Here is a 19,914-nt window from a genome sequence, read left to right as displayed (position 1 = left end):
CTTCCACTTCCTTGCACCGCGCCTGGTGTCGTTTCAGTCCTCGAGCTCCTCCTGCCTTGCTTACCCTCCCTAAACACGTCCTTCTGGTCGCGGCCCGTGGTGCCGCCTTGGAACAGGCTCCTGTGCCCCACTGCCCAGGCGGGCCAGGCCTCATGTTTTATGCTGTTGTGACTCTGGTGTGTCCACATTGCTCTCTATTTTTGTGATTATGTTTGTGATGGTGTATTTGGGTAATCACTTGATAATACCTGTGCCCCGCTCCCCACTAGTTTTTGAGGCCCATGAGAATAGGGAAGATGTTTGTCTTGATTCAAGTGTGACCCTGTCCAGAGCCAGGCCCACAGCTGGGGTTCAGGAAGCCTTTGCTGAGCTGTGAGTGGCGGAGGCAGTAGGAGGGGTGTGGGCGTGCTGTGGGGAGGGGGCATCTGGCAGCTGGAAAATGATGTCTGGTTAGGGATACAGTGTGGACAAAGGAGCGGCACAGGATTCCCAGGGACCTGTAGAAGGAAAAGCAGGTGTTTCAGACCAGCCGAATGAGAGAGACTAAAGTGGGCGAGACCCAGCTCTGCCACTGGGCAGACATTCAAATCCTCATACTTCAGCTGTGTGAAACTGGACAAGTAACTCAAGTCCTTGAGGTCTGGTTCCTCATTTATAAAGTTAAGGTAGTTGTAGTCCCGGCGTGAGAAGGGACCTTGAGGATGAGCGAGACGGCCTGGGTCTCTGAGCGCTCTGGGGCTCCAGTGCCCCAGGCCCATGTGCAGCCGGTCGTGGTTGTGTGTTATGAAGGGAAATCCGCTGGGATCAAGCCAGTGTTGTGTCTGGGGCGCTGGTGGGTGACGTTGGCCATTACCCCAGCTGGAGGATTCCCCGTGTATGTTGGAGTCCTCTCATCTTTGCTTCGTGGAGCGTAGTCCGAAAGCTGAGTCGGATTAGAGAGGGTGAGGCAGACCTGAGTGGCCTGCTGCAGGAGACCCCCTAGGACAGGGATGTCAGACTCATTTTCACCAGGGGCCACATCAGCTTCATGGTTGCCTTCAAAAGTCTGAATGTAGAGCTCCTTGCACCTAGTTAAGGAGTAGTTACATTTATTCAGGCCTAACATTACATTTGGCCCTTTGAAGGCAACCACAAGGCTGATGTGGCCCCCGGTGAAATGAGTTCGACATCCCTGCCCTAGGAGGCATCGAGCTTTGAACTAGGGTGAGAACGGCTTGTTGGCGAGGAGTGGGGCTAATGAGGTGGGACTGCAGGGCCTGGGCACATGCAGCGCTGCGATGGGACCCTGCGGTAGGAGGGGTGGCTAGTGCCACTGTTTCAGAGGTTACAGCCCAGTGGGAAGTGGTGACAGAAGAGGTGTGGTTTGAAGGTCACGGTCAGTTGGTAGGCCCTGTAGGGACATCCCAGTAGAGAGTTCTGGCGGGCATTTAGAAACATGGGACTAGGACTCAAGGCTCAGCTCCTAGCCAGGGGTGAGGGCTTGAGGGTTGTCATCTTCACAGAGGCAGAGTCTGCAACGAACGCCTTGCTGGATTGACCAGGGGGACAGAGGCCACAAAGCTGTGTTTCAGGGACACCTTTGCTTAGGAATCAGAGGAAAAGATGGTGGGGGAGGAGGACCGAAGATCATTGTTATGATGCCTGTGAAAGTGCTCCAAGGACGAGTGCTTGTTGGACCTTGTTGTGGGCCACAGGAAGGTGGGAGGGGGGCTCAGGGAAGCGTTCCTTGGGGTCCTTTGAGTGCAGTTCAGTTGACTGGGAAGATGACAGCCTGCCGTCACAGAATGCACTGATGCTCACACTCGCTCATTGAGTATTCCCACTGAGTTCTACACATGTCGCGATTTTATTATGTGGTAGGCATTGCTTAAATGTTCTGTGGTAGGCAGGGGTGTCACCCCATTTCACAGATGAAGAAACCCAGGCACAGAGAGTGTAAGTGACTTGCTGAGTTAAGGTTGGGAGCAGGGCTTGAACCCAGACAGAGCCCTCATTCCTAAATAAGCCATAACACCAGGGAGCAAGGAAGGGGAGGTGGCCAAGCAGACACACTCTCTGTCCTCTTCAGACTTCCTGAAAGAGGTAGGAGCAAGTGGAATAGCTTGAGGGTGACAGTGGGATGAAGGGAAAGGTGAAAAACCATTTTCCTGTAGAGTTCTCTTAGTTCAGCCCCTGAAGAGCTGGGCAGTCCTGAGCAGGACGGAACTAGTGTATACAGAAGGGATGACACAGAGGAGGCCGTGATGGATGGCTCGGGGAAACCGGGTGCGTTCCCTTCCATTTCTGTCCCCTGTTCCCATCCGGGCCTGGAGCTGTGGTGGGCATCGACATGCCAGAAGTTTCCCCAAACGTTGTGAGCAAACCTGAGTGAAACTGACTTTAATGTCACCATCTAGCCTATGGGATGTAATAAGATTTGTACCTTTTCCTGGAAAGAGACTTGAATAGCAGCTAAGTACATTTATGAAAATCTTTAGTGCCCCTTACCTACTGTTCCTGGAGACTATCTGTGGCCTCACTTCTTCCAGATGCCTTTCCCACGTGGCACTGAATGCAGGCAAGTGGCCTTTTAGAAATAGGCAGTCACTTTGTTTTGACCTGAGCAGACACAATCAGTGATTAGTCTGTGCTGCCCTCTCGTGTCCATCTTGAGCCACTACAGGCAGGAGCTGTTTAACAGCTGATTTTTCTGATTCTGAAGTTGGCTGTGATTGTGGACTTCATGGGTAATTCCAGGTGGCTAAGTAAAAAAAGTTAGGACCTTTTATCAGTGACTGATGAAAATCTGAGATTATGGCCAAAAAATGAAACTGGTGACAGATAAAAATCCAGTTACTGATGAGGAAAGAATTTCTAAGTCAACTGGTTTAGCAGATGAGCCAATGTCTGCATTGTATCCTTGTCTCGTGGAGAAAATGAAATGAAAGCAGAAGCCTGACTTTCTCTCTGTTCACAGAGGCCCCCCTCGGAAGCCTGGAGAACGGGACAGGCCCTGAGGACCCAGTGCTCCCAGACCCTGGGACTCGGTACAGGTCAGTACTCAGAAACCAGGTTGCCTTTGGGACTGAGTTATATTCAGCATTTTATTCTTTTTTAAAGATAGGAGGGCACCTGTTAGGATCGAAGGGCAAGGCCTCATTTGTGCCCAGGTTTAGTCTTGACATCACAGAGTGTGAGGTTGTCAAGGGTCACAGAGCATGAGAGACTGTAAGAAACAGGATTTGTTAAAATTCATTTGCATACCACCTTTACTTTGCATACTTTCGGAGACATATATGGGTGCCTCCTGTGTCACTGCCAATTTTAATATTTGAGGATGATATTGAGTAATTAATATTATATAGTATTTAAGCTGCTTAAATATCATATACTTATGAAGTTCCTAGTCTGGCATATAGTGGTAAGCACCACGCAGGCTTTCCCTGTTTAAATTAAAGCATCTTGGAGATTGTTGAGTTGCCCAAAGTCATTGGCTGTTCGGTGGCAATGCGAAGTCTCTCTTACGTATGGTCCTTGCTGCTGTTGCTGTGTTTTCTCCTCTCTCTATGCGGTTTACTCTGGCATTTCAGAGAGGTGTCACGTCTGCACTCGCACCCCGAGCTCCAGGCCAGGAGCCGCTCTTGTTTGCGCCAGGCATGGAGCTGCGGTCTCGCCCCTGTGGAGGGGCTCTGCTCTCTGAGGATGTCAGCTGGGGGCTCGTACCAATTAGGGTGATGTCAGGGAGGATCAGTGCCCCCAGACCCATCCAGGACTCTGACTCCTTTTCCCTGTTTATCTTAGAAAAAATGAAAAATGCAGCATTGAATGAAAAAAAATCACTTATAACTCCCAACTCCGTATCATGGTTGATATTTTGGCCCCATTTTGCCTAGTAGCAGGTGTGCGTGTGTGTTAACCAGGCTCCGACCCTGCTGTTTTTGTGGAAGATGTGTCATTTTTCTATGTTGTAAATTCTTTTGTAGATACGCTGTCAGTTCTCATTATTTGTGGTCGCAGCGTTCTACAAACTGCTCTGAGAGTGAACCACTGCTCCAGGGGGAAGTGCAGGGCTAGGCGCCTGCGAGCCTCTGGTTGCAACATTTTTGTCAGTTCGTCAATACATAACCTTGTTTATGACAGCTCATTTGACATATGTTGTTGATTTATTGACACTGAACTCATGACCAACAGCAGTGTAACGCATGCTTAAACAAAAGTTTACCTAACATGTATTTTCCCCACAATGGATATCCCAGCCTTTTTGTGCTTGGGAGTACCAGACAGCACTCTAGCACCGGGCTTTAGCACTTTAAATAGCAAAATCGCCAAGAAATATGAAAAATGGGGCACTAAACAACCCGTCCAAAGGACACATTTGCAGTATGATCGTTAAAGAAGGCCGAGCTCACTTCGCTGGTGTCACTGGGAGCATGCACATCTGGGTGAGCGTGGAAGCACTGGGGATATTAATTTGGGGATTACAAGTAAATTTTAGTGAGCAGGTAAATTTGTCAATAGGAAGTGCAAATAATGAGGCTTTCAAAGGGCTGCCTTCTGTGCCTTCTACAAGACATACCTGAATAAACTTAGCACCAGTTAGGTTTTGAATGGTGGGTTGTGCATTTTAAGTGGCTGAGTATAACTTCTTCTGCCTGCCTTTTCTCAGTGTGGAAGCCAGTTCCCCAGGCCAAGGAAGTCCTCTGAGCAGCCTGTTACCTTCTGCCTCGGCGCCAGAGTCGATGACGATTAGTAAGTACTTTCTGAGTTGCCTCCAAAACAAGGATGACTCCTGGGTGCGCACGTCATCGTGGCAGTGCCTTAGTGCTCGCTCCGACCTGACTGTGGACTTTGCAAAATGTGTGTATCCCCGGTCTTGGACTTGGAGTGTGACCCGTGATTTACACGTGATGCTTGGGCTTGTGCACACTGTCACGGTGTGCACACGCTTCCGGAGTTGAGCAACACTGAGTTAGAGTGACATCTTCGTTGTTCATGGTTTTGGGGTTGGCCTCCTAGAAGGCTTTCAGCTACAGAGGAACTGTTTTAGTTGGGTGTCCTTTGTAGCTCTGGAGGAAAATCATTTTTATATGTGTGTTCCTCTCAAAGATGAATGGAAGTTGCTAGTTATCAGGTTCAAACCGTTTCTAACCTCATCACCCAGAAATACTATTAGAGAAATAGAATTAAGGTTAGGTTCGAGTGGCTTTATATGGTAAAGAATGAGCCAGCTGTGTCTTAGCGAGATAGAGATATCCGTCCAGAGGAGGGCTGGCTGGGCCGGGGTGCGGCTCCTGGTCGTCGGAGTCCGGGGTCCTGTCTTGCTGTAGAGCCCAAATGGCTGTTCTCACCCCAGGTAGCCGGACAGAAGTGGGGCGAGGGGGGACATCCTCCACTCCCCCAGGCAGGATTCGAGGGTCTGGACGTACACAGGGAAGAAAGTTGTAGCCGCTGATTGAAATTTAGCATCTTCTTAATTACGAAAGGAGAGTAAACCATAGAAAATGGTTAGAAGATGGCTGACTGTGTCACTGAAAGAAATCACGGGCACCTGCAACAACTGTGACATGAATAAAATCTCAGAAAGTCATTTCTGCTTGAAAATTGGTAGTTTTTAAATGTGATAATAAAGAGTCCTATATATTATTATACCAGTTTTGTTTTTTACATTTTGATAATTTCCATTGCAATATAATCAGCTTGCTTTGTAATCTTGTGTGTTATTTTGTGTATTTTATTTGAAACATTTTTCCTGAGATGAGACCCGTGTGCTTCAGTAGACTGCAGAGCCATCCATGGTACGAAAAAGGCGACACCCTCCCTCCCAGCTGTGGGGACCCTTCCTAGAAGGTGCACGCCGTGTCCCAGCTGGATGGCCACCACACAGCCATCCCGTGGCCCTGGAGGCACTGTGCCCAACTCCCAAATTAGAGTTTCCAGTGTTAAGGAAGGAAGAGTGGTGTCTGGGAGGAAACCAGTGCTCTCTGACTGAAGGGCGACGGAGGAAATGAGTAGGGACTGAGAGGCTGGTGTGGTGGGAACGGCCTGCCTCCCTTTGTCCGGTGGAAGCATGCCATTTTCCAGGCTGCTCCTCCGCCTGGAGTTGAGCCGGGCAGATGTTTTTGGGTCACCCACCCAGGGTGGGGCACCCAGGCCAGGAGGACACTGAGGTTGCTGGTCTTCGAATTTCAGTTGCTTTTTTTTTCTACCCATGGTACTATTTAACTTATCCTTATCCAGTAATTTTTTTGAACACATGCTTAAAAAAACTTGGAAGTCTTTATTTAACAAGGAGAGTTTATGTGATTGCTGTGACTGGAGAGCCACAGTGAGTTGATTTAAGTAGTGGGTAACTATAGAAAGAAGGACAATGAAAAAGGACACAGTGTTACAAAGCGGCCTCGATGTTGTTGCTTGTCCTCGGTTGTGACTGAGACCACTGTTGAGAAGAGAGGCTGGTGAGCGGGAAGCTTTAGGAAGGTGTGGAGGCCGGCCTCATGCTACCTCGGGTAGCTTTTCTGAAGCAATGAGAAGGATCAGAGAGGGGAAGAGGAGCTGTCTTCCCTGATCACGGTCATGTAATGCCTTGTCTCTCCAGTGCCTAGGGCACCCTCTCTTTATGTGGAGGGATGAGACTTGACTCTGTCTCTAGGTGCATCCACTCTAAAGAACACTGGTTTTTGCCTTATTTCCATTTGTTTTGTAAAGGACAGTGACCCTGAGACTGGGGACATGAATACCAGGCTCTGTGGGCCTCTCGGTCTAAGCATATTTGTAGGGTCCAGGCATCTTCATGCACCCCAGCGGGGTGCCCAGTGGGTTTCCTGCTCCCTGGGCTGAGGTCCCGCCCTCTCAGGTGAGTGGTTTGCTTTGCCAGCTGCTCTCTGGGGTTTATAGAGATCACCGCCTGTGGGTCTTCCTCTGCCCTTTTCTGTTTTGAGCAAGTGGCCGGCCCTGCTTGTGTGTTCTCACTAAGGAGGCTGCTCTGAACACACTTGAGTTGTGCTGATGGCAGGGATGTAAACGGGTTTTCTTATTTTTACTCAAACAGTTTTCTAAAAATGTAAATCCCATTTTATTTCGTATCTTTGGCAAGTAGAGACATATCTGGGGTTTACAATCAAATCTCTGAGGACATATGTCACCGTGTCCATATTTTGACACTCGATATTTTGTATAATATGGTTTGCAGATATGATTTTGTACATGTGGGGGGCTTTGCTTTCTGCGGGGACTGCACATTTCAGGGATCCAAAACGGGATAGCATTGTCCCTCCTGTGTGTGTTCTGGATGAGGGATCAGGGTTCTTAGGAGCTTGGAGTGGAGGGGCGTTTTGACGTGCGTGCTCCCTTCCTGCCCCTGCCTCCTGTGTCTCTCTGGCTGAGTAGGGTGTGTTAGTTTGCTTGGGCTTCCATAATAAAGCACCACAGATGAGGAGGCTTAAACAACAGAAATTTATTTCTCATAGTTCTGGGGACTGGAACTCCAAGAGCAAGGTGCTGGCAGGGTTGGTGTCTGGTGAGAACCCTTTCCCTGGCCTTTCCTCTGTGCACACGCATCCCTGGTGTCTCTTCCTCTCATAAATCCTGTGGGTTAGGGCCCTACCCTATGACCTCATTTAACCTTAATGACCTTCAACATATGAATTTGGGAGGGATATGATTGAGCCATAACACAGGGAGTCCCAGGAGCCGGGTCCAAGAGCGACCCAAATACGGATGGAGAATTACGTCCCAGCACGTGACACGCAGGGCTCCATTCCAGAGAAGGTCCACTCTCACAGATGCCGAAGAGCCTGGCAAGGGAACCCCAACTCTACGCTACCCAAAGCAGCAAACGTTTCTCTCACGTCCCGCCACGTGGCTTCCCTGCCTCATTTACTCATCTGTGCAGGGGCCGCCTGGGCACTGTCCTGCAGCTGGGGCGGGTGTGCTCAGTCCTCGGTGCTCGGGGTAGCTGACAAGTCCTCTGCCAAGCAGCCTTCGCCCTGGGATGGTGAAGGGTTTTGTTCTGGGCTTCCAGGACATGTGTCTTCATCGTCGTTCAGCACCCAGGAGAAGGCTATGTGACTGACCCGCATGAGTGGTCTCTTCCCACAAGGCCCGCTGGTACTTCAGAAAGCAAGGAAGCCATTATGAAAACTTAATTATCTCCTGAAGCAGCAAAGACAGTTGGAGCACACCAAAACACCTGTAATCCTGCCTCAGAGGCACTTTCCACTTCCGCAGCTCTGGCTTGTGGGTGGTAGAGCTGCACCTGGCCTGACTGGCGGCTTGCCGGGTACTTGAGGGACTGTGCTCTCGGAGCCAGGAGGGCACACTCTGGGACCAGGCCGCCTGGCCGGGCCTGCGTTCCAGCTGGGTGGCCTAAACCTCTCAGTGCCTGGTTTCCTGGTCTAAACAGAAGCTGGGATGCATACCCATCTCGGGTGGTCATTGTGAAGATTAACTGTGATGTTCTTAGAAAAGTATTTGGATTAGAGCTAAGAGTTAATACATAGTAGCTGTTACCAATGTGTTTATTTGTGTTCTGCTTTTGTAACATTATTTCATCGTCGTCCTTTTGTTCTTCATCTCCTGGTCATCCTGTTGGATGACTGCATAATATCCTGCCACTCGATTTATTACAATTTGCTAGATTATTTTTTGGGGTATTTTTTGGGGGAGGGTCACAGGTTTTCTTTATTTTTTTGCAGTGAGTTTATTCATTGTAAAGAAAGAATGAGAAGCTCTGGGCTTGTAGTAAGTGCATTTTGAGAATATTGCCCATTATTGTTTTCTGCCTCTTTGTTTCTTTGGGGAAAGTTCCTGGTTTGGGGCCAGTGGACCAGAGGGCGGGCCGGCGTTACGGGCTTTGGATCAGCCATTTTGTGTTCCGAGTCAGCGCGTGGCCAGCAGTGTGACAGCTGCCGGTCTTGCCACACTGCACAGCGTTAGGTGCCAACACTGTAGTGCATTTTTGCAACTTTGAAAACTGGAAAATGGCTCTTTGTGGCTGTGTGACTGCATTGCTTCAGGGACGGCTTCTGTCCTTGCTCTCCTTGGACATCTGTTTCCCTGGTGTGGATTGTTGGTTTACATCCTCTACGTTGGGGCCTTTGGTTCTGGGCGTGCCTGATTTGGAGGGGCGTGCCTGATTTGGAGGGGCGTGAGAATGGGCGGGGAGGGACTGGGATGGCTGCTCTTTGCTTCTGCTCACGGGGGCTGCATGGCCTGGGGAGAAGGGAGAGGACGGGCTAACAGTAACATTGTGCAAAAGCCTAGTGAAGTGATGATATGTCTTGGCAGAGTTTATGCGTGCCAAAGGTTGTGCCTAAGTGTTTACATTTACATTTTCTTATTAACCCCAGCAACCTTTGAGGTGCAGATAACATTATTCTTTTTGCATAAGGAAACAGAGGCTTAATGAGGTTAAGTTACTTATCTAAGACCTCACTGCTAGGATATTATCATTAGGCTAATAATTATTGAGCACCTACTGTGTGCCAGGTGTGTTCCTAGGTAGATTGAGTGGTGAGGTATGTGAGGAACCCAGGTTTTCTGACTCCAAAACCTTCTAGATTGCTCAGGGGGACACGCTTAGCCGTCACCCAGCCAGGCGTGCAGCTGTGCACCATGGAGGGGGGGTATCCGGTCTGAGAGCTCTGCACTTCTGAAAGCTCTGTTACTGTTTTATTTTTCTTTAAATGAAGGAAGTCTCCTGAGTGAGGATACTAGGTTTTTAGGATGAAAATATCAAACTTGTTTATTTTCAGGGATAATTTTTGCCCTGAGTGCTATAGTCTGAATGTTTGTGTCCCTTCCCAAAATTCACATTTTGGAATACCCAATGAAATAGAATTAAGAGGTGGGCCTTCGAGTTGTGATTAGGTCATGAAGGTGAAGCTCTTATGAATAAGACCAGTGCCCCTGTAAAAGTGGCCTCAGAGATCTCCTTTGCCCTTTTCACCATGTGGAAGGGCTCACAGTGAGAAGTCTGTGACCCGGAAGAGATCCCTCACCTGACCACACTGGCACCCTGATCTTGGACTTCAGTCTTCAGAACTGTGAGCAGTGCATCTCTGTTGTTCATGAGCCACCGGGCTGTAGTGTTTTGTCACAGCAGCCTGAGCACACCGAGGGTGCGGGAGGCAGGGAGCACTGCACCTGGACTTCATATCCATGCCCACCACCCTCTGCAAGTTGCCACTTCACCTTCCAACTCACCCCCTTCCACTAACCGCAGAAATGCCCCAGGTGGCAACCAAGCTGTCCCAGATTACCTTGCCACCTGGTAGATGGTCCAGGAACTCGCCCTAGTATTTTCTTTTCCCCATCACCACCTTTCCCCTCCTTAGAATGCATAATGTTTGTAAATCTTGATGTGCTTGTCATTATAGATGGTTTGGAGAATTTTACCTTAGGCCATCATTTTATATCTACATAAAACAGTAAATGGTGATTAAAATTATTCAAATCCTTTTAACTTTTTCTTTCTTTCTGTTTTATCTCAAAAATCTTTGTCTCATTTATGAGACCAAAATATCTTAATTTTATTGGGTAAATAGAAAAGAAGTTTACCTAATGTCAAAGCCAAAGAAAGTCGTATACTTTTGAAGTGGAATTAGATATAAGAAATCCATTTTGTTAGCCTCTAAGTGGCTTTAAAAACACATTGTAATCCTTCTGAAACAGCCTGTCAAGGCCTGGCAGGTCCACTGTAGATTTGGGGAGATGGAAGAAAATACATGGAGCTGTGGGGATGCTTGACATGCCTTTACCCACGGGTGGTGAGGCACGCTCGCTGCAAGTTGCGTGTCCATCTGCAAGTCCCTGTGTGGCACATGGCACGGCCCTTGGTCCCCAGCGTGGCACCCAGCAGAGAGCCCTACTGCCTGGCGCATTCTCGAGGCAGACACAGCTGGCTTCAAGCCAGAAAATTACATCACATAATTCTGCGCATTCGAGCCCTCTTCATGTGATGGGAACATTTATCGGACCCAGTCTCAAGGCTGTGAGAACACTGGTTATCAGGCCCCTCTGAGGCTATGGGAACACTGCTTCCCTCAGCTACCCAGACACCTGGGTGAGGAAGCCAGACTGCCTCTACTTATCCCACAGAAACCATGTCCGAATAATAGCTCTTTCTCTTGTCACCACTTGCTGTTCATACTGACTTACTCTAAAAAACAAATTTTATGATGGATAAAATTTAATTTTCCATTTCCCAGTTCCGTTTAACTATTGGCATTCTTTTAAACTTAATCTGTGGCAACAATGTTTTAACAGAGTTTTGGATTAAAAAGTACTGTGGGTCCCAGTCTGGGGTCCAAAAGGATGCCAGTGGGGCTTGGGGGCAAGAGACAAGTGAAGTGTTGTTGTGAGGGAGGCTGACCCCGGCCTGGAGCAAGGAGTCTTTTGGGATATCAAATGTCTCCACTGTGGGCTGGGAGGACATCAGTCTGTGTGGTCAGCAGGTGGTAGTAAGCCGGGTAAGTAGCACGGAAGACTGACAGACAAACGTGCTTCAGGGGGTGTTGTAAGACAGGCTCTGCGTGGCCAGTAATGATTGTGATAGTGGTCAGTGCTCGTTCAAAGGGCAAGGCAACAGGCGTTTGCCAGACGCTTCTCTGAAGTCATCCTGGCTTTACACTGACCAAGGTGCAGGCATCACCGGCCCCTTGTACGCATGGGGAAGCCCCTGAGGCAGAAGCTGAATCCTTATCTTGCTCCAGAAGTTTGTCCAGCGGACTCCTGTGGCTGTGCTCCTCACATCTGGCTGTCCTCTCTTCCTTCTTCCTGGTGTCGATGTGGTTGGCGAGTGGTGGTTTTGCCTTCTGTGGGCTAACCAGTAGCCTGACTACTGCTAGCAGCCACTGCCTTCGGAGCGTGCTTGTGGAGGAGGAGCCGGCAGGCAGCCGGGCTCTAATGCCAGTACCAGTGCCCCGGGGCCACGGTCCTTTCTGGAGCTGTGAACATTGCATGTCCTGTTTTGTCGTGTGTTAGTCTCCTGAGGCCTTGTGTCTGGAAGGGTGGGTGCCATCCACTCAGGCTGTGATGTGGACATCCCAGGCTGTATGCTCTTGGCTTGGTCTCTGCAGCTGACTAGCAGTGTCGCTGTTCGGTCAGTCAGGAAGCCTTGTGGGCCGGGAAAGCACCTGCAGAAGGGCTGCAGCAAGTGGGATTGGTAGGGTGCGAGTGCGGTGGGTGTTTCGTGACTGCTGACACACACGGTGGGGGGGGGTGCCACCTGTGGGATGTCCCCTCCGAGGTCTGAAGGGTGCTTTGAGGGTGTGGGTATTGCCTTGTGCTCTTTGATAACTGTAGACACAGTCCTCCTCGTCCCGAGACTCAGAAGGGACATCAGCCTTCACCCTCCGTGGCCCTGATTTGGATGTCAAGGCTTGTCTCCAAACTCTAGGGGATTGTCCATCGTCACATGGTGTAAGTGGTAGGGAGAGAAATGACATTTAGAATTCTCAGGGGAGTGCTCTTCTGTTCTCTTTTTTTTTAAACTTGAGTGAGGTATGATTTACATATAAGAAGCTGTACATATTTAGTGTATATAACCTGATGGTTTGGAGATAAGCATATTCCCGTGAAATCATCACCACAGTCTATGCCATAAACATATCTCTCACCTCAAAAAGTTTTATCCCACCCTATTGATTGATTGATTGATTGATTGATTTATAAGAACACCAGCATAGCATCTATCCTCTTAGCAAAATTTTGGGGAGTGCTTTTCTTGATGAAGAAAAAGGTATATTTTGTTTCTTTTTATTTTATCTTTCCCATTTTTTCTTTCACTATTGCCAAATCCTTTTTCCATTCAAAAACCATTTGTGCCCAGAGCTTACTGTGTGACAGACACTATGCTAATTTTGGCCAGCATGTTGGTGAACATCAGTCAAAGTCCTGCCCCGAGGAGTTGCTAGGTCAGTTGGGATGGTAGACAGTAGTGACCTTAACAGCCACATGAACTTGTCCTTGAAAATTTATACAATTGCTAGAAAGGCAAAGCGTGGGTGGGTTGGGGGATGGGGAGTTGCTGTTTTATTTTTTTTATTTTTTATTTTTTTAATATATTTTATTGATTATACCATTACAGTTGTTCTATTCCCCTCTTTCATTCCCCTCCACCCGCAAACTCCCTCCCCCACCATTCTCCCTCTCTTAGTTTATAACCACGTGTCTCAAGTTCTTTAGATTCTATATTTCCCGCACTATTCTTGCCCTCCCCCCNTCCTTTTTCCATTCAAAAACCATTTGTGCCCAGAGCTTACTGTGTGACAGACACTATGCTAATTTTGGCCAGCATGTTGGTGAACATCAGTCAAAGTCCTGCCCCGAGGAGTTGCTAGGTCAGTTGGGATGGTAGACAGTAGTGACCTTAACAGTCACATGAACTTGTCCTTGAAAATTTATACAATTCCTAGAAAGGCAAAGTGTGGGTGGGTTGGGGGATGGGGAGTTGCTGTTTTATTTTTTTTTATTTTTTATTTTTTTAATATATTTTATTGATTATACCATTACAGTTGTTCTATTCCCCCCTTTCATTCCCCTCCACCCGCAAACTCCCTCCCCCATCATTCTCCCTCCCTTAGTTTATAACCACGTGTCTCAAGTTCTTTAGATTCTATATTTCCCGCACTATTCTTGCCCTCCCCCTTATCTATTTTCTACCTACTGTCTATGCTCTTTTCTGTACCTTCTCCCCCCATCTCCTCCTCCCACTCCCCTGTTGCTAACCCTCCATGGGTTCTTCATTTCTATGGTTCCACTCCTGCTCTAGCTGTCCTCTAGGTTTGCTTTTGTTTTAGGTGTAGTTGTTAATAACTGTGAGTTTGCTGTCCTTTCACTGTTCATATTTTTCATCTTCTTTTTCTTATATAAGTCCCTTTAGCATTTCATATAATAAGGGCTTGGTGATGATGAACTCCTTGAACTTGACCTTATCTGAGAAGCACTTTATCTGTCCTTCCATTCTAAATGAAAGTTTTGCTGGATAAAGCAATCTTGGCTGTAGGTCTTTGGATTTCATGACTTGGAATACTTCTTTCCAGCCCCTTCTTGCCTGGAAGGTCTCTTTTGAGAAATCCGCTGACAGTCTGATGGGAANCCGCTGCTGGCTCCGCCCCTTACCGTCTCGGTTGAACGGTTAGTGGTTGTCGGACTTCTGTATAATTCAATTTTCTGGGTTTTTTTTTGGCTTTGTCTTTGTTTACTAAACCTTTGTTGTATTCAAACTTGGTTGTGGGAGAAGGCACAGTGTTTCCACCTATGCCTCCGTCTTGGCAGAAGTCTGGGAGCTGCTGTTTTAAGGTGAGCTACCTGGGTTTCTTTTGGTGACAGTGAAGTTGAAGTTGAGGCCTGTGGAATGAGGGGACTGGGCCAGTTTTGGCGGGAGAAACTACCAGAAACTTGGTTCTTGTTGCCAACACAGTAAAGAATTACAGATCAGCAAGCCTGCTAGTGTGCAAGCAAAGTTTATTAGTGGCAAGTTCTAATGGGAGAGCAAAAGCAAGGGTGGCCAGAGGCCCCTGGCTAGAGGCTGGTTGGCCAGGCCCCCGCGCCCCCCCCCCCCCCCCACCCCCCCCCCCCCCCCCCCCCCCCCCCCCCATGGGGCAAGAAGGGGCTGAGAGCCAAAAGAGGTAGTTCTTTGTTCTGAGGACTTTTATAGTTGGTGGGATGGGGGTGAGAGAGTTACATATTGATTGACAGGTAAAGGTGGTGCTGGCTTTCCCCCAGGGAGATGTGACTACCCAAACACAGTTATGTGTGGGGGTCTGTTAGCCTGAATCCTTATCTTGCTCCAGACTCTATTTGTCCATTTTGTGATGGGAGGCAGGCAATTATCCAAACTTGTTTTATGTTTTTTTCTCCTCTTTGGACACTGTAGACCCCGCCCCTTTCCCCTTTCAGGCCTTGGGATGAATATACAGTCTCAAGATTTTCTTTTCCCAGCTAGTGGAGGGGATGCACAGACTTTTAAGGGCTCCCTGCATCTTGCACTATCTTGTTCAGAATGCCTGGCAACCTTATCAAACCAGGCTCAGAACTACTGGGTCAACAGATGAGATATGCCTTCCTTTCCTTCTAGCCTCCTGTACTGAGTACTTTGTATTAAGTTTTTTGTAATGGTGAGGGCCCTGCCTTTATTTCCCCTCTGGTCGTTCGTTCTACCATAACAGGAATGCAGCTGGGCAGAGGTGAGAGGGGACAGCTGACTGGAAGGGTGCTGAAGAGGGTGGTGATTTTGGACTTTATCCTAAGTACAGTGGGTAGCAGGCAGAGGGTCTTAGGCAGGAATGATGTGATTTTTCCCATTTCTCCTTGCGAAGGGCAGGCTGTTCAGTAGTGTGGTCTTCAGTTCTCCTCCCTCTCTGCTGGCCCTTCCTTGCGTGAGTAGTTCTCGAAGGCCTCCCTTGGAACTCTCAGGGTGGGGCCTCCTGACAGTGCCCAGTTGGGCACTGTCCTTGTATTCCTCTTCCCAGAGTTCCCTTGGAACTCTCAGGGTGGGGCCTCCTGACAGTGCCCAGTTGGGCACTGTCCTTGTATTCCTCTTCCCAGAGGAAGAGTACCGTGTTGAGAAGTGCGGCAAGGGAGAGCAGAGGGGGTGGGGTTACCTGGGGGCAGCCTGGGGCCTGGAGCCACCTACCTTCCTAAGATGAGGCCCCAGCTCCAGTACTTCCTAGCTTGGTCTCTCTCTCTCTTTCATTTCTTTATTTTCAGACTCTGGGCTCTGTTTCCTTATTTGTAAGATGAAGATGCACTAGCATCTCAGGGCTGTTGTGAGGGTTGAGTGCGCTGACACATGAAGGCAGGAGACTTGAGTGCTGAACCAGGTGTTATATGGATCGGAGCCTTATCAAGTAGTTGGAAGGTTCCATAGGGGGTGTGAGCATCATCACTCTTGGTTCTTCAGAGTCAGGTCATTGCCCAGGGAGGCTGAGGACCAGGCCAAGGATCCTGGACAGAGACAGATTCAGTGTGAATGTTCAGTGTCACTCTCACTGTCTTGGGTGTCAGGTGGTGGCATCACTCCAGGGAGACCAGTTTTTTTCTGAAATAATTTCTGGATATGCTATTTGGAGATTATTTTTTGAACCCATTCAGTAGCCCCAAGGGTTCAAGTTCTAAGCTGTAGTCAGAGCTCAAACCCCGAGAATTCTAGAGTCTGGTCTCTCACATTTCCATCCTGGCTCTTTTCAGATCACCTCTGCCAGTCTTCACGTATCAACTCCACTCCTAAGTTCATACCTGCTTCTGGGGCAATTCGGATTTTCCTTCAAGGAGTGCCTGGAAAAGATTAGTGATATGGACATCTCATTTATTTTGCCCACTGTGAACCAGGCTTTGTTTATTTTATGACTTAATTTTCACATCATCTCTGCAAAGTGGGAGTGTTGGCCTTGTTTTATAGTTGGAGAGACAGAGGCTGAGAGAGGCTGTAGTGGAGGCCCCACTGCTAGGATGTGGGGAGGGGGCTGCATTCACTTCTCTCCCTCTCTCCTTGCTGTTCCCGGGAACCCACAGCTTCTGGGATGTTCTACCCTCAAAGGAAAGTATTTCAGTCTGATAAAATTGTCCCTCTTCAAAGAGGTTTTCCTTTTCTGAGCACCTGTCTGAAAGGTCTTGACTTCCACACCCTTGTATGGCCCACTCAGGTTTTCTTGTCTGCTGACTTCAGGCCTCTGAAGCCCTATGACTGTTTTTTTTCTGTGTCTCCTCCTGGAATGTGAGCTCCTAGAGGACAGGCACTTTGCCTGCTGTTCACTGCTGTGTCCCTGGTGCTGAAAAATCCTGTCTGACAACGATTTATTGCTCAGGAAACATTAATCGAAGGAATGAAGGGATGCACAAGTCAACTAATGTTTATTCTGGTTCCAGCAAGTACCAAAAATTTAAAAAGCGTTCTGTAGGAGTGCATTGAAAATGAGTTCCCTGAGGGCAGGCTCACATCTGTTGTTGTTTCAAATAATTTTTTATCGTTCAGTTTCAGTTGCTGCACAATATTACACTATTGGTGTACAACCCAGTGATTAGACATGTGTATAACTTGCAGAGTGATCACCCTGATAAATTTAGTGCCCATATGATACCACAAATAGGTATTGCAATATTACTGTGTATATGCCCTGTGCTGCACATTGCAGCCCTGTGACGATTCTGTAACAGCCAGTTTGTACTGCTAATCCCTTCCCTCTTCTCACCCAGCACCCCCCCCGCCCTTCCCTCTCACAGTCATCAAAGTGTTCTCTGTGTCTGTGAGTCTGTTTCTGCTTGTTCTTTATTTTGTTTTTTAGATTCCACATATAAGTGAAACTATATGGTATTTGTCTTTCTTTGTTAACATTTTACTCAGCAAAATACCCTCTAGGTCCGTCCATGTTGACACAAATGGCAAGATTTCTTTAATTTTTTTTTAATGGCTGAGTCATATTCCATTGCATACATGTACCACTTTTTTATTAATACATTTCATTGGTTATGCTATTACATTTGTCCCATTTTCACACCTTTATCCCCTTCTGCCCTGCACATTCCCTCCCTCCTGCATTCCCCCACCTTAGTTCATGTCCATGGGTTGTACTTGTAAGTTCTTTGGCTTCTCCATTTCCTATGTATTCTTAACCTACCCCTGTTTACTTTCTACCTACCATTTATACTTATTCCCTGTACCCTTTCCATCATTCCTCCTTCCCATTCCCCGCTGATAACCTTCCATGTGATCTTAATTTCTGTGATTTTCTTCCTGTTCTAGTTGTTTACTTAGTTTGTTTTGTTTTGTTTTTTAGGTTCAGTTGTTGATAGTTGAGAGTTTGTTGTCATTCTATTATTTATATTTTTGATCTTCTTTTTCGTAGATAAGTCCCGGCTTGGTGATGATGAACTCCTTTAACTTGAGCATATCTTGGAAGCACTTTATCTGCCCTTCCATTCTAAATGATAGCTTTGCTGAATAGAGTAATCTTGGATGTAGGTCCTTGCCTTTCATGACTTTGAATACTTCTTTCCAGCCCCTTCTTGCCTGTAAGGTTTCTTATGAGAAATCAGCTGATAGTCTTATGGGAACTCCTTTGTAGGTAACTGTCTCCTTTTCTCTTGCTGCTTTTAAAATTCTCTCTTTCTCTTTGATCTTGGTTAATGTAATTATGATGTGCCTTGGTATGTGCTTCCTTGGGTCCAACTTCTTTGGGACTCTCTGAGCTTCCAGGACTTCCTGGAAGTCTATTTCCTTTGCCAGATTGGGGAAGTTCTCCATGATTTTTTTCAAATAAATTTTCAATTTCTTTCTCTTCCTTTTCTCCTTCTGGCACCCCTATGATTCAGATGTTGAAACATTTAAGATTGTCCAGGAGGTTCCTAAGCCTCTCCTCATTTTTAAAAATTTGTGTTTTTTCATTCTGTTCTGGTTAAACATTTATTTCTTCCTTCTGGCCCAGACCATTGATTTGAATCCTGGTTTCCTTCCCAACACTGTTGGTTCCCGGTACATTTTCCTTTCACTTTTCATAGCCTTCACTTTTTCTTCTATTTTACAACTGTATTCAACCAATTCTGTGAGCATCCTGTTTACCAGTGTTTTGAACTGTGCATCTGATAGGTTGGCTGTGTGTTTGTTGCTTAGTTGTATTTTTTTCTGGAGCTCTGATCTGTTCTTTCATTTGGGCCATTTTTTTTTTGGTGCACCTGTTATGTAGTCTTGGTGCACCTGTTATGTAGTAAGAAGCAGAGCCTTAGGTATTTGTCAGGGTGGGGCAACCATGTCACTGAGTTGTGGAACTGTCTGTGGGGGAGGGGTCTAAGAGGGAACAATGCTGCTTGTTTAGCTCTCTGCTGGCTTCCAGTCCCCTCCACTGCTACCTACAAGCAAACTGGGCCCTTCTGGTGCTGATTCCTATGTGGGTGGGTTTGTGTAGGTTCTAGGACCCTGTGGGTCTCTCTGATGAACTGTTTTGTGAGGGTAGGAGTTTCTCCTGCTGCATTAACCTACAAAGGTTTTTTAAGTCTGAGATTTTTAGGCTTGAGTTCCCTGCTCTGGGATCCTGGGTTTTGAGGTTTGTCACGCTCCTCAGTTGTTCTTCCTAGTTTATCCGCATGCAAATGTGGGACTGCCCAGTCCTCCAGCCACCGCCTTGCCCTGCATTCTCTGGTCCAGCCGCCCATGTCTGCTTCTCCTTCTGGTCTGGATAAATGTTTCTTCTTTAATTCCTTGGTTGTCAGACTTCCTTACAGGTCAATTTTCTGGCAGTTCAGGTTATTTTTTGCTTTTAAACTTGTTGTCCCAACTTTGGTTGTGTGAGGACGCAGAGTGTATCTACCTATGCCGTCATCTTGGCTGGATGTCCATTAAAGCTTTTAAAGCAGAAGAGTAGCAGGGTCTGAGCTGACACTATGAAAGCACTGTGGCTGTTGAGTAGATGGTGGATTATAAAGGAGTCACGTCACTTCTTCTTTATCCATTTGTCTACTGATGGACACTTCAATTGCTTCCATATCTTGGCTACTGTAAATAATGTGGATGTACAGGTCTTTGTGATTTAGTGTTTGGGGTTTTTTCAGATAAATATCAAGAAGTGAGATTGCTGGGTTCTTCATTGTTATAGCCTTTTAAAGTATATTTTATCTGGTATAAATATTGCTAAACCAGCTTTTAAAAAATTTGTTTTTTCATGAAATATCTTTCCTTTCCTTTTGCTTTCAGTCTGTGTGTGTCTTTAGGTTTAAAGCGAGTCTCTCTCTTTTCATTAAGAAAGTCTGATAAAATTGGGCTAAAATTTTATTTAGCATTGTATCTAAGGCATGAATGAAAATAAAGAAAGAACATGACAATCTCACATTCAATTATTTATTTTTTAATTATATTTTATTGACTATGCTATTACAATTGTCGTATTTTTTTCCATTTGCACCTTCTCTACCCAGCACCCCTACTCCCTCAGGCACTCCCCC

The 19,914-nt window shown here is 47.1% G+C and overlaps 1 protein-coding gene across 2 annotated transcripts in view; it reads left to right on the top strand.

Annotated features, from left to right (window-relative positions):
* The window catches only part of SNX29 (sorting nexin 29), a 560,470-nt gene that overhangs the window by 92,690 nt on the left and 447,866 nt on the right, over window positions 1-19,914 (top strand). For both annotated transcript variants that reach the window (XM_037068993.1, XM_037068994.1), the window contains 2 exons: window positions 2,957-3,032; window positions 4,646-4,728. In XM_037068993.1, the coding sequence (XP_036924888.1) occupies window positions 2,957-3,032; window positions 4,646-4,728 (159 nt within the window). The remainder of the gene's footprint in view (window positions 1-2,956; window positions 3,033-4,645; window positions 4,729-19,914) is intronic.

This window comes from Sturnira hondurensis, unplaced genomic scaffold (assembly GCF_014824575.4).
Source record: "Sturnira hondurensis isolate 20B ecotype Veracruz unplaced genomic scaffold, ASM1482457v3 Scaffold0018337, whole genome shotgun sequence".
NCBI classification, from domain to species: domain Eukaryota; kingdom Metazoa; phylum Chordata; class Mammalia; order Chiroptera; family Phyllostomidae; genus Sturnira; species Sturnira hondurensis.
Note: the sequence above shows the minus strand (reverse complement) of the source record. Positions and strands in the feature narration are given on the sequence as shown.